Source organism: Jaculus jaculus, chromosome 18 (assembly GCF_020740685.1).
Source record: "Jaculus jaculus isolate mJacJac1 chromosome 18, mJacJac1.mat.Y.cur, whole genome shotgun sequence".
Lineage (NCBI taxonomy): Eukaryota > Metazoa > Chordata > Mammalia > Rodentia > Dipodidae > Jaculus > Jaculus jaculus.
Genome location: NC_059119.1, coordinates 20,848,337 through 20,874,916, shown reverse-complemented (window position 1 = coordinate 20,874,916; position 26,580 = coordinate 20,848,337). Strand labels below are relative to the sequence as shown.

At 45.0% G+C, this 26,580-nt stretch overlaps 1 protein-coding gene across 3 annotated transcripts in view; it reads right to left on the bottom strand.

Annotated features, from left to right (window-relative positions):
• The window catches only part of Sh2d4b (SH2 domain containing 4B), an 80,540-nt gene that overhangs the window by 38,632 nt on the left and 15,328 nt on the right, over positions 1-26,580 (bottom strand). For all 3 annotated transcript variants that reach the window (XM_045137131.1, XM_045137133.1, XM_004658004.2), the window contains exons 2-4: positions 16,601-16,760; positions 14,968-15,115; positions 253-400 (exon numbers count right to left, since the gene is read on the bottom strand). In XM_045137131.1, the coding sequence (XP_044993066.1) occupies positions 253-400; positions 14,968-15,115; positions 16,601-16,760 (456 nt within the window). The remainder of the gene's footprint in view (positions 1-252; positions 401-14,967; positions 15,116-16,600; positions 16,761-26,580) is intronic.

Here is a 26,580-nt window from a genome sequence, read left to right as displayed (position 1 = left end):
GTATAGAGTCAGGAAATTACTGGCAACTCAGTAAAGTAGCCTTTCATTCCGTAATGGAAGGAATCAACAGCACAGACGCATATGCTCCTGAAGTTGGAGCCTTTGCCCTCTGGCTCTCCAGTGAGACCATGAATGTGGGAGGAGACCAGTGGGGGTAAGGAAGAAGGTTAAATGATATCTGAGCATGTGTGCAGCGGGAGGAGCTGGTGGGGTACAGCTGGTCTCCAGACACGGGGACACCCCTCTACTCACACTGCTCTTCCCACTCGCGCTCTTCCTTCTCGCTGGCTTGGTAGTGCAGCTGGCTCTGTTTCAGGGTCCAGTAGAGTTCCTCGGCCCTTCGCTCCTCCTGGAGGCGAATCTGCTCTTCTCCTCGCTTCCTTTCTTCTTCTTCTTTCCTCTAAGAAAGGCATGGAGACAGAATGACATGAGGGTGACAAGTGTCTGTGGGATCCCATGGTAGCTTGGGACTGAGCTGTCTCCAGCAAGACTCCAGCCTCAATAGTGACACCATTGAAATGGTGACCATGACACTCGGTAAGTCCACAGAGATTTGGGGGTTGAATTTAGAGTTTCATGTACACTAGGCAAGTATTCTGCCACTGAGCTATATCCTAGGCCTGACAGTTATTAAACTAAAGCTTTCTGCAAAAATAAGAAGATTCCAGGCCATCCTCACTGATGCTTCCATGTGAGGGCAAGAGGAGGGGTAGAAAATGTTGCCTGATCTTCCTGGGTGTATAAGTGTTCCATTTATAGTATCAACATGAAGATTAGGTTTATGGGCCCAGATCTCTTCTTTCTGTCCCACCAGCAAGCTTCAAAGAGGAGATTGTGCCTGGCCAGGCATGGTGGTTCACACCTTTAATCCCAGGCAGAGGTGGGAGGATCACCTAGAGTTTGAGACCACCCTCAGACTACAGAGTGAATTCCAGATCAGCATGAGCTATAGTGAGACCCTGCCTTAAAAACTAAGTGGAGGGCTGGAGAGATGGCTTAGCGGTTAAGCGCTTGCCTGTGAAGCCTAAGGACCCCGGTTCGAGGCTCGCTTCCCCAGGTCCCACCTTAGCCAGATGCACAAGGGGGCGCACGCGTCTGGAGTTCGTTTGCAGAGGCTGGAAGCCCTGGCGCGCCCATTCTCTCTCTCTCCCTCTATCTGTCTTTCTCTCTGTGTCTGTCGCTCTCAAATAAATAAAAAAAAAAATTAAAAAAAAAAACTAAGTGGGGGAGGGTCCTATCTGCACTTACATGAACCTAATGTGTATGCTAAACGCACACTATGAACTTACAAAGGCTTCTAATGAAAAATAATTCTCTGAATCACTTCCTCCCACACTCTCCCACCATTTCTACCATCTCTGTTATATCTATGCGCTTGACCAATGCTGCTAAGTCTTGATTTAATAACTCTAGACATTCAATTCTGGCTTTATTTTTGTTCCATGAATTCTTAGCCCTTTTGTTCCCCCACAGGAATGAACATCAACACTTCCCTCATCATCTTCACAATAACTGCATCACAATTCATGGTTGAATCAGTAACCCACACCAAGGGTTGGAAAGATTGCTCAGCAGTTAAGGTACTTGCCTGCAAAGCCTAAGGATCTGGGTTCAATTTCTTAGTACACACATAAAGCCAGATGCACAAGGTGAGGCATTGAGGCATGTGTCTTGAGTTCATTTGTAGTGGCTAGAGGCCCTAGTGTGCCCTCTCTCTCTCTCTCTCTCTCTCTCTCTCTCTCTCTCGCTCTCGCTCTCGCTCTCGCTCTCGCTCTCAATCTCTCCCTGCCTCTTTCTATCTCTCTAATAAATAAATATTTTTAAAATCCACATCAAGATTATCAACTGCAAAGCCAAATAAGGTGTTATTCTCACCAACTACAAAAGGTGTGTTTTAAACTTTTAAAAATATTTTTATTCACTTATTTGTGAGTAGAAAGCATCGGTGTGCCAGCACTCCTCGCCACTGCAAGCTCAACCTTCCACACACACTACTGTGCACACTGGCTCTGGGTGACTACTGGGGAATCAAACCTAGGCCAGCAGACTTTGCAAGCAAGCACCCTTAACTATAGTCATCTCCCTAGCCCTGTTTTAAACTTTTTAATATCTCTGAAATTTGCATGTCTTATCAACTGTCTGTTGCCTTTTTTTTTCTCAAAATGACATATTTTGCCAGGCATGGTGGCGCATGCCTTTAATCCCAGCACCTGGGAGGCAGAGGTTGGAGGATCACCATGAGTTCGAGGCCACCCTGAGAATACAGGATGAATTCCAGGTCAGCCTGGGCTAGAGTGAGACCCCCCTACCTCGTAAAACCAAAAAAAAAAAAAAAAAAAAAGACATATTTTTATGATGAATGGCATCTTCAATTCAGTAAAATATGGCAACATGAAGCCTTGTCTTTTCTTTTTTATTGTTGTTTCTGGGGTTACTAATGCTTTATTTTGAAGCAGAATATTGAATCTTCCCCAACTTCTGTCAGTTGTGGTAATATTCTCTGAGTTAAATGAAAGACAAATTCCTACAACAGATTTTCTCCAAGAGACACCAGGTCCCCGCGTGCCATTTTCCCTCTTCCGGAGGCCACCCTGCTTTCTTCCCAGGCCCCTCTCTCCCACCTTTCAGGACCACCTCCCAGCCTTCCCTGCACGGAGCCCTGTTTCTTTCAGGCCTGGCTCTTGGTTTTCAGCACCCGATCTCACAGTACTTTCTAAGCCACTTTCGAAGTCTTTACTTTTCTGAAAATACTGATATGTTATCTTCACACGTAACTGCTATCCCAAGGCATGACTTACTAGTCTTCTAGCGTTCAGAACTGCCACTTGGGTTCTCATCTGCTGAATACAGGGTATTAATTTTTCTCTCTGGGGACCACCATCACTGGGGTGTAAACTGTTTGACAGGGCATGCCTTGGCATGGGTTTTCTTTCATCGGTGTTGAGCTTTCAGTCCGGAGTCTGAGGTCTGCCTGGTGCAGTGCGTCTTCCTCGCCTGGGATGTCTGTGTTGAGTTCTTGCCCTCTCCCTTCTCCTTCTCTGTGGGCCTCCGGTCTGTCACGCACTGGCCTCCTCCAAACCATCTTCTTTCTAAGCGGCCATTTCTCTTGTTTTCCATTTCTGGTTATTTATTTTTATTTTTATTTATTTATTTGACAGAAAGAAAGAGAATGTGTGCACCAGGGCCTCCAGCCACTGCAAACTAACTCCAGACCCATGCGCCACCTTGTGCATCTGGCTAACATGGGTCCTGGGGAATCGAACCTGGGTCCTTTGGCTTTGCAGGCAAACACCTTAACCACTAAGCCATCGCTCAAGCCCATTTTTGCTCTGCTTCCTGGTTGAGGTTGCTGACTTTATCTCCTAACCCTTTCACAAGTTCTTTTATTTCAGTTGTGGAGTTTATGATTTCTATACCCTCTTACTTTTGACTATTTTTAAAAATAGCTTAAAAGAGAGAGAATGAGAATGGACACAGCAAGGCCACTACCTGCTTCAAACAAACTCTAGATATACATGTCGCTTATAAATTTATTGTTATTCAATAAATTCTGATATTGTGAAAAGATACAAATATGTCCCCTGTGCTTCTGACATAGCTTTGTCATGACAATGAGGTTGGCCAAATGCCTCAGGAAACTCCAGGATTTATGTTTATGGAGTCATCCAGCCTGGGCCTCAATGACTGGACCCAGGTTCCAAGACTATGATCTGACAGACTCATCCTTACACCAGACATAACTTTTTTTTTTTTTTTTCGGTTTTTTGAGGTAGGGTCTCACTCTAGCCTAGGCTGACCTGAAATTCACTATGGAGTCTCAGAGTGGCCTCGAAGTCGCGGTGATCCTCCTACCTCTGCCTCATGACTGCTGGGATTAAAGGTGTGCACCACCACGCCCGGCAACATTTTTTTAATCACCAAATCGCATGAGATTCCATTGCTAGGATAGAGTTTACAGGCTGACTTTTACAATATTTTATCCATTGATTTGCAAGGACAGAGAAAGAGAGAAAGAAAGAAAGGATGGGCCAGGGCCTTTAGCCACTGCAAACAAACTCCAGATGCATGCACCACTTTGTGCATCTGGCTTTACGTGGGTACCAGAATCAAATTTGGGTCGTTAGGCATTGCAGGCAAGTACCTTAACCACTGAACAATCTCTCCAGCTCCAGCTCCAACAGGCTGATTTTAAGTGGCTGTAATCGTTAATGCAAAGAACCTGACAAATAAACCACAAGCCTCAGGGGCTATCCTGGCTACCAGTCCCCCTGCTCCAGGGTTAGACCTCTGCTTAATCTATCTCTCTCTCTGCTACATGCCCTTCTCCTGCTGTCTCCTTTCTGTCTGAACCCCAAATCTTTCCCTGCTGACTTGCCATCTCCTGGCCTGGAGAAGGATGCAGTATCCTGGGGTTGGGGATGGACTGTGAAATGGGACAGACGGGCCCAGCTGTTCTACAGAGTAACCTGGAGCCAGTCCTGTGTTCCAGGCTCCATCCTTTGCAGTATCTGGTGCCACCAAGTCCTGGACCTGCCGAGTTCTGACTAAGCTTGCTCACTGCCCACCCCTCCTTCCCGTACCCCTCCAAATTCCTCACCACCCTGCCTCTATCTTCCAGTTTCTGAACATTTCTGGATATTTTTCTCATGTGTTCTCCTCACTCACTTTCTCTGCCCTTATGGTTTCTGACTTTTTCTGGCCTTAGGTACTATTTCAGAGAATAAAAATGGAACATAACTAAATTCTCATTCTTGAAAGTGGTGATTAGTTTTGTTGCCTCTGAAATGGTTTAGATTGGGGACTTTCTCCAAGTCAATGATTAATGTTTTATTTCTACAAAAAAAAAAAAGAAAGAAAACTAGAGAAAATTTCTAATTACTAATGAGTCACTCTCTAAAGGTTAGAGATGAAGGGCTGAGGAAGTCAGGTGGCTTCATTAAGTTGTTGGTCAAGGGCTTATTAAGCCTTCTGAGGGCATTGGAGAGATCACAGTATGGGAGACAGACGGTCCCCACTCACTGGGAACTTGCCTTCTGGTTGTGAGAGAAACACTAAAGAACTAAGTTTAAAAAAATCAAGAAATTTCACAAAATAGTGAGCAATGTATGTGACCGAATGAAGGAGTTTGGCACAGGCTCTCAGACCAGAATACCTCTCAAAAGGGTCAGCATGTATTCCGAGACCTGAATAAGAAGCTGGCTAAGGGAATAATATAAGGGAAGAAATGTCTAGGGAGTGGGAACTTCAAGCTAAAAGTCCCATGTGCTGCGAAACACATGAGGAGGGCGGGCTGGGTGGTTGGATTTGAGATGGGAAGTTGTAGGGCAGAGTGACCGATTGATGGACTATCGGAACCCATGTCTCTAACCTCAGTGCAGTGAGGTTTAGCTGAAAGCTCTATTTCTCCTTCCTTGACATCTCAGAAGAATGGGAATCACTCCTCACACTGGCATAGTCCTTCACCATTGACCTCCAGTAGGTTCCCCATTCCTCTCCCAGAGCTCCCCAATCTCTGACAATGGTCACCAGCCAGGCAATTTGCATTCAGGTACCTAAGGTCCATCACCCACCCACAGGAGTCTATTAGGTAGACAGTCAACAAGTGTCAGAGCCAGAGGCCTCAAACTCTGCTTCGGTTCCCCTGAACAGATTCAGAACGTGTTCATTTGCCGTAACAAAGCACCACAGGCTGCTTGGCTTAACCAAGAGAAACGTGTTTCGTCAGCCCTGGGCCTACAAGTCCTAAAGCAGGTAAGTTTCACTCTGAGGCCTGCAAACTGCCACCCTTCCATTGTGTCCTCTCTGTGTCCAATTTCCTCTTCTTAGAAGGACAGAAGTCACACTATATTAGGGCCCCACCTACCCTAAAGATTTTAGTTTACATAAAATTACCTGGTCTCCAAATATGGTTATGTTCTGAAGTGTTGGGAGTTGGGACCTCAATACATGGATTTGGGAGGCATGCTCTTCAGCCATAATAAAAATACCACACCCAGGCTGGAGAGGTGGCCTAGCAGTTGTGGCACTGCCTGTGAAACCTAAGGACCTATGCTTGACTCTCCAGATCCCACGTTAGCCAGACGCACAAAGGTGAGCCAGGCACAAGGTTGCACATGTCCACTAGGTGGCGCAAGCACGTGGAGTTCAATTGCAGCAGCTGAGGCCCTGGCACACCAATGCTCTATCTCTCCTCTCTCAAAAAAAAAAAAGCACTCTCTCAAAGGAAAATGACTGCCCATTTACTGTGATAAAAGCAGGCTCTTCACAAAGAGGGGGACAACAAAAGAAAACATGTTGTAACTACAGATACATAGAATTGCATCTTTCTCTCCAAGGACTTGCTAAAGTGACTCAACTCTCACAGCTGAAAAGGTCTAACCACTGTTATTGTCATTGCAACTGCCCAGAATCATCATCGGGCCAGCTGAGATCACTGAAGAAAAGTCCACATCATTAGGTTTAGCATCCAAAGGTCAACCCAGCCAAGAGGTAGATATGCAAACACTTTTCACCCAGGAAGGGAGCAGCACTGTGCTGGCCGTCCAAAAGCCCTCTGAGCTGTCCAGCTTATTCAGTCCCCCTTCTCCTGATAACTCATCGGTAACAGCACACCACAAAAGCCCAGTCTGTCTAACCCCAATGGAAAATGTCATCAAGACAAATGCTTTTTCTGGAAGGCAGCCTCGTGTCTGTTGTGATGCTGGCTCTAACAACACCTCTCTGTTCCGTGAGATGATGCTACATTCCAAAAGGGCAGGGCTGGAACTGTGCCATCCATCCCTCCATCACCAGCCCACGTCGCAGAGCTTGGCAGACACTAGGTGCTCCATAAATGCCAAGCAGAGGGACGAATTAATAAGCCGTGAAGAGAAGACAGGACTTGTGACAATGCATGAGATGGAAAGGGTAAATCATGCTCACGTCAGCTTTACAAGTCTCCAGTTTCCAAGAGAAAAAAAAATGAGAAATGAGGAGTTTCACTACTACTTACAGTCTTTTTCTTTTTTGGCACGTGTATGTGGTACACATGAGTATGTGCATGTGTGTGAATGGGTGTGCACAGGTGTACATGTGGGGAGCAGAAGCTGACCTCAGGTATGCTAACTGGATCCCACTGCACAGAACTTCTAGAGATAGGATGTCTCTCACAGAATCCAGAGTTCACCAACTGGACTAGGCATGCTAAACACCTGTCTCTGTCTCCCAGCCCTGGGATTACAGGCACAGGCTAGTGCCATCCATGCCTGGCATTTTATGTGAGTGCTGAGGATCCAAACTCAGGTCTTCATGTGTATGTGCCAAGCACTTTTCCCCCTGAGCCATTTCCTGGGCACCCCACTCATAATTTTATTCAGAACAAGACAGCAATGGTTTCTACCCCTGGCAAGGATGTCATGTGGGACCACCACAGACTCCAACCTAAATGGAGGGAAAAGCAAAAGAAAAGGCCTCAGATGGAAAAATAGAGAAAGTTCAAGGCTTTTTGTTTATTATCAGGAAAACTGGGAAGAGTAAGAGACTGGCTCGTGGTGGTGGAGAAGGAAGGTCAGAGGACCAGAGGGAGACCGCAGGGTTCTCACGAACCCCATTCGGTGATCTTGAACAGGGTAGCACCCAGAAACAGTCTTGCAATAAAGAGGGGTGTGGCAGGGAGCAATTTTATCTGGCCCCAGGATCTTCTTTTTCCTAAAGAAGCACTTTTAAAAACATATTTAATTATGTGTGTGTGTGTGTGTGTGTGTGTGTGTGTGTGTGTGTACATGTGTGCACCAAGACCTCTTACCATTGCAAACAAACACTAGATGCTTGCACCACCTTCTGGCTTGAGAATTGAAGCTGGGCTGGCGGGCTTTTCAGACAAGAGCCTTTAGTGACTAAGCCATCTTCCCCACTCCCAAGAAGCATTTTTATATGCACAGGAATTGCATTCAAATGGCACCAGCTGGAACAGAATTCTTTGCAATTTATTTCTTCTTCTTCTTTCTTTGGTGCAGTGCTAGGGGTCGAGCCCAGGGCCGAGCCTGCTGAGCAAGTGTTCTTGCTGAACTATTGCCCCAGCCAGCATGGCTTTAAGACAGATTTCCAACTTTCATCATGTTTTGTACTGAATGTCCATAGGCAACCCTACACAAAGATTCTGGAATTCTTTTTCCATTTTCCAAAGTGAACTTTCAGTATTATCTTGTTTGCAATCTGGAGAATTAGCAGAACTTGCTTGCATCCTTGAGGGGTGCCCTCCAAATGAGCCCCACCTCCCTCCCCCACCAGGCTTATCAGGAAGGTTCTCCCCTCTTTGGCCTTCACCCCAACTCCCTCCTCTGTGTGGCTAAAAACTCCACATGGCCAACCCAAGCATAGCCTCCTCTCCTTGACTGTACTTATGCCCAGTCCCCATGATGAGAATACGCAACCACACCCAGCCCTAAGCCTGAAACCGCCACGTGGACAGCCCACGCATGTTCTGTTCCCTCCCCGTGTGCGCCCGTCACAGGAAGATGCTGTCACACACCTGGCCCTTTCTTAGCCTGGGATGAACAGGCCTTTGCCATTGGCTTTCCTTCATCTTGACACCTAACTGACACAGACTCTGTCCCTCTGTCCCAACTTCAGCCCCATATTGGAATCGTGATGGCGAAAAAATGTGACAAAAATAATCACAGTCCTTCTCGGTGGCTGGTGTGATGTTCCTGACGGGCAGCGCCCTAAACAGTCCCTCCAAGGCTCCCAGACACAGCTCACATTGCTGAGGCTCCTCAAAATAAAGCCAAATCAGGATGATCATGTCTACTAAAGTTCCAGCATTCATACATTTAGCCAATTAAAATTTTAAAACAACAGTACGGGCATCATAACTATAGTCATCTTTGGAAATACTACCAAGTACCCACATTTGAGTCCCTTAGTGACCTGAAAGCCTGGCCAGGAGGCCTTACTGATCCCAGCGTGAGACCTGGCACAGATCTATCACCCTTTCTATCACCAAGGCTCTCAAGAAAACCATCAACCAAGGAATCTCTACTAGTAACAGGATCCCTTGTGATCGCCTTTACACTGGGCCCAGCTGCCATTCACTCCCCTCCCAGCATCTGGTCTCAGCCCCTCATGGGAAAGGAGGCCAAGATAAAGCAGAAGATATTGCTGCCTGTCGTCTTCCCCAGCAGACTTAAATGTTCATATGGATAAAATAAAAACCCGGCAATATAAACCTCTCTCCACTGTGGATTGGACATCCTGCTATAGGATGATTCTTAATTGTAATAGATGTGATAATGATTACCGTGGCTCTGCACAGCAACGCCCTCACTCTGAGCAGATGCACGCTACAGGCCTTACCATGTGATCAGAAGTCCGAAAAAGGAAGTCTTCAGGACAAACCCGACCCCCATCTATTTTTGAGAATAAAGTTTTACTGGGAAACAGGAATATGTGTTTGTTTACATATCATCTATATATGTTATTGGCTATAGGGGCCAAGCTGAGGAATAATATGGCATGGTGATATAGATAAGATGGGACCCACAGTCTAGAATATTTACCACCTGGCCCTTTATGGAAAAGTATTTTGCTAACATTTGGGTTAATGTCATGACCTATGTAACCCTCTTCCAAATGGTTCAGCAAAACAATGACCTCCCCACCCCCAGAGCCCCCCCCCCCAAAAAATAGATACATGAGACTGGAGAGATGGCTCGCCAGTTAAGGCATTTGCACGCAAAACCTATGTACTCAGGTTTGATTCCCCAGAACCCACATAAGCCAGATGCACAAGGTGGTGCATGCATCTGGAGTTCATTTACAGCAGCTGGAGCCCATAGCACACCCACACCGCTTCTCTCACTCTCTTTCTCTCTTTCTGCCTTTCTGTCTCTCTCAAATAAATAAATAAGTAAAATTTTTTAAAAAGATACATGAAGGGGGACTAAAGAGATGGCTTAGCATTAAGCACTTGCCTGTGAAGCCTAAGAATGCTGGTTCGAGGCTCAATTCCCCAGCACCCACATAAACCAGATGCACAAGGGGGTGCATACATCTGGAGTTCGTTTGCAGTGGCTGGAGGCCCTGGCGCACCCATTCTCTCTCTCCCTCTCTCTGCCTCTTTGTCACTCTCAAATAAATAAAATTAAATTTTTTTAAAAAAGATACATGAGCCGGGCGTGGTGGCGCACGCCTTTAATCCTAGCACTCGGGAGGCAGAGGTAGGAGGATCTCCGAGAGTTCGAGGCCACCCTGAGACTCCATAGTGAATTCCAGGTCAGCCTGAGCCAGAGTGAGACCCTACCTCGAAAAACCAAAAAAAAAAAAAAAAAAAAAAAAAAAAAAAAAGATACATGAAGGGGTTTGTGGGAGATGGCTCAGTGGTTAAAGGCACTTGCTTGCAAAGCCTGCCAGCTTGGGTTCAATTCCCCAGCCACCCATGTAAAGCCAGATGGATGTTCGTTTATAGTATCAAGAACAAGAGACCTTGGCATGCTTATACATACCTACACATGCAAATAAATAAACAATTTTTAAATACATATGTGGGATGGAGAGATGGCTCAGTGGTTAAAGCACTTGCTTGTGAAGTCTAAGGACCCAGGTTGATTCCTGGCACCCACATAAGCCACACCAAAAGAGGTACATATGTCTGGAGTTCATTTGCAGTGGCTGGAGGCCCTGGCATGCCCATTTTCTCTATCTGCCTCTCTTTCTCTTTCTCCTCTCTCACAAAATAAGTAAATAAATAATTTTTTAAATATACATGTATGTGTGTATATATGTGTATGTGTGTCTGTATACTTATACATAGAGTAAATATGCATACATATGTGTGTATGTGTGTAGAGGCATACATGCATATGTATAGATAAATGTATATGTGTATGAAAGAAATAGAATTTGGCAAATATTAATAATTGGTCAATTAAGTGGAGAATATTTAAGCACTCATATTTTCAACTTTTCTGCTTTATTTAGAAACTCAAGGGCATACGCCTTTAATCCCAACAACTCAGGAGGCAGAGGTAGGAAGATTGCCATGAGTTTGAGGCCCATCCTGAGACAACATAGTGAATCCCAGGTCAGCCTGAGCTAAAGTGAGACCCTACCTCAAAAAAAAAAAAAAAAAAGACAAAACAAAAAGGCTGGAGAGATGGCTTAGCGGTTAAGCGCTTGCCTGTGAAGTCTAAGGACTCCGGTTCTAAGCTTGATTCCCCAGGTCCCACGTTAGCCCGATGCACAAGGGGGCGCACGTGTCTGGAGTTCGTTTGCAATGGCTGGAAGCCCTGGCTCATCCATCCTCTCTCTCTCTCTCTCTTTCTGTTGCTCTCAAATAAATAAATATAAACAAAAAACAGAAAAGAAAAACTCAAGAGACTCTCTTCCCCCCAAAATATAATTCACAACAAAGTTAAATAAAGAAATCAGAAACAGTCTATACTAATGTAACTAGCAATTGCAATAATTTTCTTTTTTTCAGTTTTTCAAGGTAGGGTCTCACTCTGGCTCAGGCTGACCTGGAATTCACTATGTAGTCTCAGGGTGGCCTCAAACTCTTGGTGATCCTCCTCCCTCTGCCTCCTGAGTGCTGGCATTAAAGGCATATGCCACCACGCCCGGCTGCAATTGCAATGAATTTTTAAATGCCAAGGGAATTGGACATGGTGGCACACCTATAGTTCCAGCACAGTGCAGGAAGAGTGTCATGAGTTCAAGACCAGCCTGGGCTACACATCAACATTCACAATAGCAAAAAAAAAAAAAAAAAAGAAGAAGAAGAAGAAGTATTAAGCCTAATGTTTAATTAAAAAGAAAATGTGGAAAAGACAATAAGCTTCACTAGGGTCCAAGAGTAGAAGCACATGGATAGATGTGTTACTCAGGTGATTAATAAAAATTTAACAAAGATAAAATAAGCTTTGGGGGCTGGAGAGATGGCTCAGTGGTTAAGGCAGCTGTCTGCAGAGTCTAACGACCAGAGTTCAATGCCCAGTACTCATGTAGAACCCGAGGCGCAAAGTGGCACGTGCATCTGGAGTCCATTTGCAGCTGCCGGAGGCCCTAGTGCTGGTGTATCCATTCTGTGTGTGTGTGTGTGTGTGTGTGTGTGTGTCTTTTATATCTCTCTGGTTGCAAATAAATAAATACATAAAATATATATTAAAAATAAGATTTGGATAGTGAGAGAAACCTCACACATCCCTGAAGAAAATTCAATAATGTGATACTGTAAGCTGCTCCATTTTCCACCAACACAGCTTTCAATAACATTGGTGCAATCCTAGTGAAAAGCACTGTGGGTTTTGTTCCAAGGAGGGGAGTAATGACAAAATAACTCACAAGTCCCTTGGGTAGAAAAGAATGGTGAGGTTATTAGCCAAAGACATTCTGAAAATGAAGAAAAATGACAGAGCTCTTACCTTGGTAGGTGTTAAAAATTATTTTAAAGATACAATAATTAAACAATTAAGTCTGTCCGAGCGATAGTAAATCATAGAAGAAAAATGAAGAGATCTAGGAGTAATAAAATGTGAAAAAACTCCAATCGAGGCAGCAAGATCAACAGTATGGGAGCGGGTAAATTACTCTATAAACAACATTAGAAGAACTGGCTAACCATTTAAAAGTAAAACAAAGTTAGGGACCTATATTGTACCACTCCTCAAGGTGAAGGGAAAGTAAATGCAGAGAAACAAAATCATACAAGATATGAAAATGCAATTAGGTATTTTTAAAATATTTTTATTTATTTATTTATTTTCAAGGAGAGAGAGAGAGAGAGAGAGAGAATTAGGTGGGGTTTTTTATATTTTATTTATTTATTTGAGAGAGAGAGAGAGGCAGAGAGGCAGAGAGCACACCAGGGCCTCCAGCCACTGCAAACGAACTCCAGACCCATGTGCCACCTTGTGCATCAGGCTTACATGGGTACTGGGGAATTGAACCTGGGTCCGTAGGCTTCACAGGCAAGCACCTTAACTGCTAAGCTATCCATCCAGCCCTACGTGGGTATTTTTAAAGCTTATGGTAACACAGATTGTTCTGTGCATAAAACAAATGATAAAGAAAAAGATCGATAGATTTAGCTCACACATACTTTAAGCTTCTGCACATCTGGAAACACAATAACCCAAACTAAGGAAGAAAAACAGTATTACTAAGAAAAATATTTGAAACACAAATAACTTTAAGAAGCCGACATTCTCACCGCCTAATCATTGTGGGAGCAGGGAGAGGTGTTGAATGGGCAGATGCTATGGACATACTGGCAACTGCAAAATTTCAGAGGGGCCTATCTCCTCCCAAAGCCCTCCAGTGAGAGACTAGACCAAGCTCCAGCCTAGCTTACGGCACATGACCAGGACCCCAGGATGACTCCAAATCCAATTAAAGGGCCTGCCTGAGAAAGGACAATGCTGCAAAACAGGTGCCGTGTGGTCCAGTCAACACCTGGTGAGACGCCCCTGACCACCTTTCTCAGAGCATTTTCTAGATGGAGTTTCCAATTGGGAACATTCCTCTTTCAACGCGAGCACCTCTCTGGATACTGTTCATTGGAGTGGGAACCATCAACAGGGGAAGGGGCTCTACCTTCCACACTTGGTGGGAGTGCAGAACCCTAATTTTGGAAATTGCTGGCCAGCAGACGCCGTGCCTAATCACAGGACAGCTGGACACTGCTCCCAGATTTGTCCCTTCTCCAAATCTGCTGAGAGCCTGCGAGCCGCCCGACCCTGTTCTGCCCCCATGGCCCATCCTAACACCCAAGTCACCTCGCTCTGCACACACCCTAAGGAAGCCAGCTCTCGCCCCCCCCCCCCCGGCAGTAGTTATTGAACAACTAGGTTGGGTTGTGTGTTTTGGTTTTGTTTGGGGATGAAGTCCAGGGCCTCATGCATCCTCAAACTCTTTTCATGCTTCAACTAACGTCTGTTTGTTGTTGACAATACAATTTACAAAATAATTCAACGTTAGGATTTAGCATGGTCATTATTTTCTGTATATATCTGTATTTCTATTAAATAAAGTTATTGCTTCTATAGCAAACAGAAAGAAAGAAAAGAAAGGGATAAAAGAAAAAGGGCTTTCATATGACTTAAACCAGCAAATGGTAGAGCTCATTCAGTGATTCTAAAGTCTCCCAGAATAAGTTACCAAATTCTCTACCCTAGGCCAAAAATGTATGTATTTCCTCATAAAAATTCAAGTAACGTTCATTTTAAAATTTTTGTTTATTGACAACTTTTGTACCTGTTAGTAATGGATTTTGATCATATCCCCCGTTCCTCTTCTTTTGTCTCCTATTCACTGCCATTGAACCCCTTCTTTCCAATTAGCCCTGTTTCTACGTTGATGTCTTTTAGAGGGGACCCACTGAGTTTAATTAGGCTTGCATGCATGACCTTGGGCAAGAAGTTGTTTACCAAAGCACATGTGACCTATCAGAGGCTACACCACTGGAAAAAATGTCGTCTTCTCCCCAGGAACCATGAAGTTCCAATAACTCCCCAGGGAGGGGTTGGGAGGGCTCACACCCATCTCCACCATCCATGATGGACAGTGGATGGTCCAGTCATTGTCAGGTCTTATGAAGGTAACCATAGTGGTGTGAGTTCATGAGTGCAGCAGCCGTGTCATATTTGGGGGACCCCCGGGGCCACAATGTAGTGAGTAGAAGAGTTGGAACAGGAACCCAGGCTTCTAGGACCAGTCTTCCAGGCTTCACTTTTCTGCCTCTACCACTGTACCCCCAACCACTGTGACATGAGGCCTTGGTGGTTCTTTTTTCCTTGCCTGTGACCCTCACTTTCCGCATCCATACAACAGGGAGGGAATGGGCCTTACTGGTGAGCCTGTTTGGTCCTGCTCACAATGGGAGATTTCTGTTCGCACAAAGCACCCAGTTCCAAGGACAGGTGCGAAGCAGGCATCAGTCCCACAGGTCTTGGGGGCTCGAGCAGTTACCTCCCACCCCAAGGCCCGGCCCACCTTGAATTCCTCGTGAATGCGTTCCTCCAGGATTTTGGCAGCTCTGCGGTCCTCCATCTCTACTTTCCACTTCTCAGCCAGGATCCGGGCTTTCTCATTGGCCAGGGCGTCCCGGAACTTCTTGGTGATCTCTGCCTCCTTCTGTCTCCTTCCAAGAGAGCGCCAACAGGGCTGAGCTTGAGCGAAAGCTTGGGGGCCATGTCACAGGGCAACTCCAAATCACAACAACGAGCAGCCTTCGCTTGGTGCTCAGAACAGCAAATGCGAGAAGTCAGTGTTGGCAAAGGTGGGGAGAAAAAAAAGACACCCTTGTGTGTGGGAGGTCAATAGCACAACCACCCTGGGAGCCAGGAAAACAAAACATGAACATGCTATTTCTCATTCAACTATACAGAGATATACATCATATATATGTATGTATATGTATATGTATGTATATGTATATGTATGTATATGTGTATATATATATATATATGTATATGTCTATCTATATATGTATACACATATAATGCTCATATATATATATTCTTCAAAGAATCGTTATTACAAGAAATGATAACACAATTCAAATGCCTATCGAAACGACCAAGAGGTTGTACTTCCTGTGTAGCAGGAAATAGCCTTATGGATTAGAGCTGATCAGTTTATCAAGGTGTGAATAAAACAGTCTGCAAAGCATGTGTCACCAAAATGCCCTTCATGATTAACTGTGGGGGGGGGATGTAATTAATTCTTCTTAGTTTTCAGTGTTGCTTACATGGTCTTAGAAATTTGCAATTGACCCGCTAGCACTCAAGACTGAGAGGAGAGGATGCTTGGAGACAGCGCCACATGGATTTCCAAGTTTAGTGAGAGACGATACAAGTCACCGATGGAAGGAGTCTGACTCCAAACCTCACCGTGCCCTCAGCTGTGAGTCCACGCGGACGACATGCAGAGGAATCATGCGTGAGTGGGGTGGATCCCTGCTGCTGGCCTGTCTCCGTGAGATGCTGTACAAGTGTGCACTTGAGCACACACCTCATGCGCACAGGAACAGTCATGAAACACCACCATTGGTTAAAAAAAAAAAGAAGGTCCAAGACTGGGGGAATCAGGACTTGAACCCACCAGCCTTAACTGATGCAAGTCTCTGATGCATTTTTCTTTATTTGCTACATGTATGGGATGTGCATGTGCATCTATGTGTGTGTGGTGTGCATATGGCCAAGGGTGGACATCAGGTGTCTTTGTCTATCATACCTCTACCTGATTTTCTACACACAGATTCTCTCACTGGACTTGGAGTACATCATGGTTTTTGGTTAAACTGGCTGCCCAGAAAAGCCCAGCAATCCTGCTGTCTTGTCCCCTGCATTGCTTAGGTTACCAGCATGCACGTCTCTGCCCTGCTTTCTAGGCGGGCACTGGGGATGGAACTTGGGTCCTCACACTTGCAGAGGACGTTCTCTTACTTGCTGAGCCACCTCCCCAGTCCTCAAGACTCTGGTGCTTTGTTCATTTCATCTCAGCAGAACTCAGCACAACCAGCCACTGACTGGTGGCTCCTTCTTCCTCCCCCCCAGCTTCTTCCCACCCCTGAGCCCCAGGGTCAGCCCGCAGCCCCAGCCCTCTCCCAGCCAGCACCGCTCACCAGAGCTCCTCCGCCTCCTTTTGAGCTTGAAGCCGTGCTCTCTTTGCAATCAGCTCCTCGGAGATCTCTTCATAGGGCTTGTCACCGGGGCCTTCTCCCATGACCCAGACCCAGACCTTGCCGTCGGCCCCCTGCAGCCACTGGATGTGCTTGCTGCTCGCTGCCTCACACAGCAAGGAAGCCAGGAAAGAAGAAACACGTCTGAATGGCAAGAGCAACTAAGCCAGCGCATGTTCCACAAACCAGAGACCCGTGGGCCCAATGGCAGGTCCAACGTACTCCTTCTGCCTTGTCCCTCTAGGGACCATGGTCCACAATTACTCACCAAACAGCTATGGGTCTGATTGCTGGTCCAACACACTCCTGCCCACCTTCTCCCCCCAGAAGCCCGTGAACAGAACAAGACCTTGTCTCAATAAAATAATTAAAATTTAAAAACAAGCAAACCTCAAAATTCTTCTATCTGTTTTCCTCTTTGGATGGATCTTTTACTCATATGTGATTTTGCAACTTTACCCAGGGATTGTTCAGAAAATATTACTTTGTGGAATCAAACAGATCTTCCAAATATGAATTCATTTTATTTTGCAGTATCAGAAATATCACCATGACTCTTAAGAGAAAAGTCTGACATACTGGGCAACTCCTAAGTTCATCGTGGCAGATAGGCATTTTCCAAAGAACCTTTGACTATTGCTTAAAAGCAAAAATTTTATCACTGGCATAAATTTTGTCAGTTGCTCTTCATGAAATAACAGACTCGTTTCATTCATTTTTAAGTACTCACATGAAAAATATATATTGTTGCCTGTCAGTCTCCTTTTAAGTAAAAATGGTCCCGCATGAAAGAGACTCACTTATTGCAACAGTGAAGTAAGTGCCCGACCCCTGGTCCTCACAGCGCCCATCCTAAGGTCTCCAGCATGCAGCTGAAATGCTTTACACAAACCTCTTGACACACAATAAAATGAGCTTTGCTTCATCATCCAGGCCTGGGCTCATCACTCCTTTGATGATGTGTGATGGTCAGCCATGCAGTGACCACCACCACTATAGTGCCAGCAGTTTTACCCGCTGTGTTGGTCAGCTTTCCATCACTGTGACAAATACTGGAGCCAATCAATTGATATGAGCAAAAAGGTTCAGAACTCCCCCGAACTGAAAGGAGAGTGACTAGTATCATAGATACACGTCGCTAATATAGCCTCAAAGTATTCGATATCTAAGGACAGCTAAAACCTCACAGCTGTGGGGGCTGCATGCCATGCCCAGGAAGACCCCCCCCCCTCCTGCTCTGGAGCCTCAGGTTGTGGACCATTTAGAACAGCACAGCATGGAGCAGCCACGTGCCAGAGCAAAGAGTTCACCTCAGGCTGGAAGAGGAAAACACCAGGGTCCCACAAGCCCATTTGAGGACACATCCCCTATGACCAGGAAGACCTCCTTCTGGGCACCTCACTTAAAATTTTTTTTTTTTTTTTTTTTGCCCAAATATGGTCTCTCTCTAGCCCACGCTGACCTGGAATTCACTCGGTAGTCTCAGAGTGGCTTTGAACTCACAGGGATCCTCCTATCTCTGCCTCCCAGGTGCTGGGATTAAGGGTTTATTATTTTTTTTCCGCAGACACTGTCTTGTGTTTATTCACATGGAGGAAGAAAGAGTTGCTACAAATAACAGACGTTGCTTTAAATATAAATAAATAGTTCTGGTTTCCAGAGGAAACAACTCGGTATAATCCCAAGCACTCTCTGATTTCCTACTAAAAATAGAAGGCTGCTGCATCAAGTTCTTCTCCACCATACCACTCTGAGGAGTTAAAGATAACGTAGTAGATTCCATATTCCAAGTCACCCAAGAAAAAGGGAGATCTACCTCCCGGAACTCCCCCGAACTAAAAGGAGAGTGACTAGTGTCATAGCTACACGTTGCTAATATATCCTCAAAGTATTCGATATCTAAGGACAGCTAAAAGCCTGACCTTGGGGAAAGGGACACGAATTTCTCCAAATTGGTTCTACAGACTCTAAAACCTCATTACACTGAAGTTTTGATTCAGTGTCTTAAGCTCATATACACTGAGGAAGACTCGGCTTTCTACAATGGAAGTCTCTCCCACGGAGGAACCATGATGGCAAACAGGCTTTAATCACCGTGAATGGCACCTGCAGTGACAAAGTGATTTACCTAGAAAAGAAGCAGTGCTGCATTTTTGACAGAGACAGAGAGGGGGAGAGAGAGAATGGGTATGCCAAGGCCTTCAGCCACTGTGAACAAACTCCAGACACGTGCGTCCCCTTGTGTGACATGGCGCACTTACGTCACAGTGTGTCAGACTTTCCTGGGACCTGGAGATTGGAGTAGGAGTTCTTAAGCTCTCAGGTAAGCGCCTTAACCAGTAAGCCATCTCTCCAGCCCTGGGCCTTACTTGTTAAAGGTTCAAACACCTCCGAGTAGCACCCACCTGAGGATGTTTTATTTTATTTATATTTTTTAAATACACAATTTTCTATTAAGTAGTATGGACACATCATGTGGTGGTACCATCATTTCCTGTCCTCCCTGCCCTCAGTCCATTAAGGGCCCTCCTCAGTGGGACTGTAACTTAAAAAAAAAAAATTAGGGGCTGGAGAGATGGCTTAGTGGTTAAGGCACTGGTTTGCGAAGCCAAAGGATCCAGGTTCAATTCCCCAGGACCCACATTAGCCAGATGCACAGGGTGGTGCATGTGTCTGGAGTTCATTTGCAGTGGCTGAAGGCCCTGGCATGCTTTTTCTCTCTATCTATGTGCCTCTCTCTCTCTCTCTCTCTCTCTCTTTCTCTCTCAAATAAATTGAAAAATAAAATATTTTTAAAATATATTTTTATTAATTTATTTAAAAGAGAGAAAGTGGCATCCAGTCACCACAAATGAACTCCAGAAGCATGATCTACCTTATGCATCCAGCTTACTATGGGCACCGGGGAATTGAACCCAGGACCTGAAGGCTTTGCAAGCAAGTGCCTTTAACCACTGAACCATCTCTCCAGCTCCAACCTGAGGACTTTTAACACAGGAGCCTTTGGGAAATATCCCAGATCCAAGCTGTGGTGCTGGCTGTTCATTTTACATCATTAGTACATGCATAAGCATGGCAAAAACAAAAGGTAGGAAGCTAACAGGTTATCACGGAAAGGTTGTAACCTTAGAGACCACCCAGGAAGTTCTCACAGATTTCCCCCAGGAATCTACAAACCACATTGACACTCACTGCCAAGATCTTTAAGCTTAATTTTCTTACAGAATCCTAATTGAGGGAACATGTATGTGGAGAATACAAAGAAACCTTATAAATGAACAAGAAAACAGCCCTGTAGATCAACGTTAATACCTACACCTTCATCCTTCACCCAGGGCTTGCTTGTTACTTAAACTCAGTTTAATCAAGACAGTGTCTGCCGGGCATGGTGGCGCACGCCTTTAATCCCAGCACTTGGGAGGCAGAGGTAGGAGGATCTCCGTGAGTTCAAGGCCATCCTGAGATTCCAAAGTGAATTCCAGATTAGCCTGGGCTGGAGTGAAACCCTACCTAAAAAACAAAACGATACATGCTCAACCATGTTTGTTGCTGCTCAATTTATAATAGCTGGGAAATGGAACCAGCCTAGATGTCCCTCAACTGATGAGTGGACAATGAAGATGTGGCACATTTATACAATGGAGTTCTACTCAGTGGTAAAGAAAAATGAAGTTATGAAATTTGCAGAAAAATGGATGGACCTGGAAAGGATTATACCAAGTGAGGTAACCCAGGCCCAGAAAGCCAAGCGCCACATGTTCTCTCTCATATGTGGATCCTAGCTACAGATGACTGGGCTTCTGCGTGAGAAGGAAAATACTTAGTAGCAGAGGCCAGTAAGTTAAAAAGGAGACATAAAGGGAAGAGAAAGGAAGGGAGGAGGGTACTTAATAGGTTGATATTGTATATATGTAAGTACAATGATTGTGATGGGGAGGTAATATGATGGAGAATGGAATTTCAAAGGGGAAAGTGTGGGGGTGGGGAGGGAAGGAATTACCATGGGATTTTTTTTTATAATCATGGAAAATGTTAATAAAATTTTTTTAAAAAACGAAAAAGAAAGAAAATTTAAATCCCGCAATGTTTCCAGTCTCTATTCTGAGTAAGGGTGCCCATGAATGTAAGTAAATGAAGACTAGGGAGCTGTGGCACGATTTTCGCAGCTGGATACAGAGACTGAGCCGTCTCCCTTCCAGCCTGTGCACGCTGAAGCACAAATGTGATTCCAAAGACCCCCACAGCTACTGGAAACCCTAAATGCTCAGCCAGCACTTGGGGCATCTTGCAGGAAATCAAGATCCAATCAAGACAGCCAGAGAGAAGAATGCCAGCCAGGGCTATCCTTGCCACATTGTCTTGCTGCAAGGTTGACTGTCACCCCCAAGGGCCACGGGATGGAAATTAAGTCCCACGTTTACACGTTAATAGAATTTGAAGACAGAGTCTTTGGGAGATCATCAGGATTAGGTGGTGTTATGAAGGAGGGGCCTGCCTGGTGGCATTAGTGGCCACATAAGAGACCTGAGTTGGCACAGTTGCTGTGTCTTAGCCATGGGATACGCTCCACTACATGAGAGAGCATCAAGAGACCCTCACCAGATGCTGAGACACTGTGGTACCATCCTCCTGGATCGCCACCATCCGAAAAGGAAAAGCAAAATACATTTCTATGCATTGTATATTAGATCCAGTCTTGAGTATTTTGTTGTCACAAAAGAAAGTGAATTAAGACAGTTATGTGGGCAGTCCTTTCTTACAGAAATTCCTGGTGGTTGGATTTTCTCTTGTTTGCAGCTGTACACATTGCTTATCAGATGACTGACAGGAACAGGCATTTCATACACACACTCACACACACACTCACACACACACACCATAAATAAATAATGAGTAAAAAATAATTTCACTACCAATTAAAGATAAGTACATGCAAATAGGAATGAACTGTCATTTTGCTTCTACAGGGTTAGAAAGAATGATGAAAATTTCTAATGGATTCATGTAACCAAAAGAATATAGGGCAATAAAAATTCTTACAGACTGACGACAGGAAAAGATACTGGTATAACTATTTTGAGTATGAAGCCAAATGCTTTCCATTGTGACTAAAAAGATAAAACTTGTAGGTAAACAATTTAATGAATATTTTACACATGTGTTCAGAGAAACCTAAGCAAGATGATTCTTGGAAACTGTCCTAAATACAAAACAAAATAAAAACAACATAATCAATAAAGGAAAGCAGATAAAAAATCATATCATATTTATATGATTTTTTTTTTTGTCTTTCGAGGTAGAGTCTTCACTTTAGTCCAGGCTGACCTGGAACCCACTATGTCCTCTCAGGGTACCCTCAAACTCACGGTTATCCACCTAACTCTGCCTCCCAAGTGCTGGGATTAAAGGCGTGCCACCACGCCTGGCTTTTACATGATATTTTTATGATACAGCAGTGTATGGCAAGAAAAATTGACTTGAAGAACACAGTTACCGGGCTGGAGAGATGGCTTAGCGGTTAAGCACTTGCCTGTCAGGACTAAGGACCCTGGTTCGAGGCTTGATTCCCCAGGACCCACGTTAGCCAGATGCTCAAGGAGTGCACGCGTCTGGAGTTCCTTTGCAGTGGCTAGAGGCCCTGGCGTGCCCATTCTCTATCTATCTGCCTCTTTCTGTCTGTCGCTCTCAAATAAAAAAATAAAAAAGAACACAGTTACCTCTTACAAAATGAAGACTGGGTTGGAGATATTGCTCAGTGGGTAGAGAGCTCACTGCACAAGCATGAAGACCTGAGTTCAGGCCTCCAGTACCCACCTAAGATGCCCGGCATGGCGGTGCGGGCCTGTAATCCCCATGCTGAGGCCGAGACGGGAGGAGCCCTGGGCTCTCGGGCTAGCTAGTCTAATTAAATCAGGGAATTCTAAATTCAACGAGAGACCCTGTCTCAAAGAATAAAACAGTAAAGAGTACTTGGGGCTGGAGAATCAGATGGAGGAGAATACTGGGGAGAGCAAGGACACACCAATACATCAAGAAGAAAGACTGTCTAGCAAGAGTCGGTCACCTCCACCTCATCTGCCCGGGCCCAGAAAGGATGACAGGGGAAGAGGATGACCCAAATACAGCTCTCATTGCTGGCCTGAAAACCAGATCCAGGGAAATGATGACAGACACTGTGGTCACTCAAACCTCATGAAAACAGTGTAGTGATTTGATTCAGGTGTCCCCCATAAACTTAGGTGTGCTGAATGCTAGGTTCCCAGCTGATGATTTGGGAATTAACGCCTCCTGGAGGGAGTGTATTGCTGGGGGAGGGCTTATGGGTGTTATAGCCAGTTTCCCCATGCCAGTGTTTGGCACACTCTCCTGTTCCTGTTGTCCACCTTATGTTGGCCAGGGGGTGACATCCACCCTCTGCTCATGCCATTGTTTCCCCTGTCAAAATGGAGCTTCCCCTGGAGCCTGTAAGCCAAAATAAACCTCTTTTTGCCCACAAGCTGCACTTGGTTGGGTGATTTCTACCAGCAATGCGAACCGGACTGCAACAGTAAAGTGGTACCGAGGAATAGGATTGCTACTAGACACTGACTGTGTGGCTTTGGCCTTTTGGAGCTGATTTTCAATAGGAATGTGGAAGGACTTGAAACCTTGGCCTAAGAGATGCCTTGCAGTGCTGTAAGTACAGCTTGATGAACTATTCTGGTCAGAGCTGCAAGACCTGAATGCAGTAAGAACTATGGACTGTGAGGTTTGGCTCATGAGGGTGAGAAAGATCTTTGCTTGGACTGGGCTAGCAGTTTGTGTGAGAAGCTTGCTCTTATGCCTGTGTCCTGAGAAGTTGTGCAGAGTTGCCTTTCGTAGAAATGAACTGGTGTGAGCAGAGGGATATGGCACAGAAAAAATGAAATCTTTGAGTGAACTCCTGCCCATTAAACTGCAATTGCAAGATTACAACCTTGGAGATTGGGCCAGCTGACCTGCACTGAGGCAACAGGAAGAATATAGACTCTTTTGAAGGGGCCTGAGTGCTCAAGGAGTGTCCTGTTCTTCAAAGTCTGCTTTATTCCCTCCCCCAGATTAACAAATTGTCACCCTACCTGGTATTGTGGAGTATAAGAAATGCAGGAGAGAGAGGGTCATTGAGTTTGCAACACAGTCTTGTGTTTTGGAAATGGCCATGGGCAGTGTGAAGCAGGCTTGCTGGATGCCTGCATGGAGACTCCATAGAGCCATGAGGATAAACCATGAATTGCGGTGGTGACCCAGTGGAGAAGCCGGGACCAGGAGATGGCTGCTAAGGAGAGCTGCCGGCTCCAATGAAGGACTGTGAGAAGCCTAGCTGGAGGGGCAGAATTGAAACTCCAGAGACTTGTCGCTGGTTAGAATTATAAGACTTAGAGATTTGTCACTGACTAGAGTTGTTGGACTTGAAGCTACAGAGTTTGATGTTTGCCCTGATTGGTTTAAACCTTGTATTGGTTGAATATTTCTTTGCTATGCCAAATGCCATCTTTTGCAGTTTGAATGTTTATTCTGTGCCATTATGGGATTTTTGAGGTTATTTTTTGGTATTATGGCTCAGTTAAAAGATCTTGGACTATGGGCTGGAGAGATGGCTTAGCGGTTAAGCGCTTGCCTGTGAAGCCTAAGGACCCCAGTTCGAGGCTCGGTTCCCCAGGTCCCACGTTAGCCAGATGCACAAGGGGGCACACGCGTCTGGAGTTCGTTTGCAGTGGCTGGAGGCCCTGGCGCGCCCATTCTCTCTCTCTCTCTCTCTCTCTCTCTCTCTCTCTCTCTCTCTCTCTCTCTCTCTCTGTGTCTGTCTCTCTCAAATAGATAAATAAAAAAAAAAAGAACAGATAAATAAAAAAAACAAAAAAATTTAAAAAAAAAAAGATCTTGGACTATAGGGATGTATGAACATCATTGGGATTGATAAAAAAAAAAAAAGTCCTTGGGAACTTTTAAAGTTGGCTGAATGCATTGCATTTTACATCATGTATGGTTATCAGTTTATGGGGACCAGGGGCAGAATGTGGTGGTTTGATTCAGGTGTCCCCCATAAATTTAGGTGTTCTAATGCTAGGTTCCCAGCTGATGGAGATTTGGGAATTAACGCCTCCTGGAGGCAGTGTATTGTTGGGGTGGGCTTATGGGTGTTATAGCCAGTTTCCTTTACTAGTGTTTGGCACACTCTCCTGTTGCTATTGTCCACCTTGTGTTGGCCAGGGGATGATGTCCACCCTCTTCTCAAGCTGTCATTTTCCCTGCCATCGTGGAGCTTCCCCTCGAGCCTGTAAGCCAAAATAAATCTCTTTTTCCCATAAGCTGCTCTTGGTTGAGTGATTTCTACCAGCAATGTGAACCTAACTGCAACAAACAGAGATACAGAATCTACAGAGAAAGCAACACTAAATCAGATCCTATCCTACCCACCAAGGTTCAGGGAGCATCATGGAAGAGGGGGTGGAAAGACTATAAGAACCTCGGGGTAGGTGGGAATAGCCTGAGACACCATGTTTCCCTCATCCCTGTAAAGACTGACTGACTGAGGCCTCTTGGTCCCCACAATGAACATCAATAACCCCACAAAAAGCCCTCAGCAGAATTGGGTTGAGGGAGGAGGCGTCTATGTGTACAATATTTTCATTTAAAAAAAAGGCAACAAGGGCTGGAGAGATGGCTTAGTGGTTAAGCGCTTGCCTGTGAAGCCTAAGGACCCCGGTTCGAGGCTCGGTTCCCCAGGTCCCACGTTAGCCAGATGCACAAGAGGGTGCACGCGTCTGGAGTTCGTTTGCAGAGGCTGGAAGCCCTGGTGCACCCATTCTCTCTCTCTCCCTCTATCTGTCTTTCTCTCTGTGTCTGTCGCTCTCAAATAAATAAATAAAAAATGACCAAAAAAAAAAAAGGCAACAAGTTTAAAATAAAATGAAAAGTAATTGAGAAAGACACTATATATCTATCTCTGGCCTCCACATGTATGTGTGTATATATGCACACACACACATGTGCAACCACACACATATGAATACACATAACCCACATGCCCAAACAAAGCAAAAACAACAAAAGATATGTAAATTGGAACTCATCAAAATTTAGAACTTTGGCTGGAGAGATGGCTTAGCCAGATGCACAAGGGGCACACACATCTGGAGTGCATCTTCAGTGGCTGGAGGCCCTGGCATGCCCATTCTCTCTCTCTCTCTCTCTCTCTCTCTCTCTTTCTCTGCCTCTTTCTCTCTCTGTCTGCCACTCTCAAATAAATAAGTAAAAATAAACAATTTTTTTAAAAAAATTAGAACTATTGAAAAGGAGACATAAAGGGTGGAGAAAGGAAGGGAGGAGGATACTTAATAGGTTGATATTGTATATATGTAATTACAATGATTGTAATGGGGAGGTAATATGATTGAGAATGGAATTTCAAACGGGAAAGTGTGGGGGTGGGGAGGGAGGGAATTACCATGGGATATATTTTATAATCATGGAAAATGTTAATAAAAATTAAAAAAAAATAGACAATAAAAAAAAAACTGAGCTGAATAATTCTCTGCAGGGAACAAGTCCATCTTTGACAAGGGAGGAGTTAAAATTTTGATACCAAATATTCTGAGTCAAACCTCCTCCCACCCCCCACGAAATAGGGCGGAACCAGTTGGGTGTGGTGGCCCCTGTAGTCTCAGGGTAGCCTCGAACTCACTGGGATCCTTCTACCTCTGCCCCCTGAGCACTGGGATTAAAGACGTGCATGGCCATGCCTGGATTAAAGTAATATTTTCTAAAAAAAAAAAAAAAATTAGAACTATTTACATGGGGGGATAGTTCAGTTGTTAAAGGTGCTTGCTTGCAAAACCTGCCATCCCAGGTTCAATGCCCCAGTACCCACATAACGCCATGTGCATGCATGTGAAGTTCTTCTG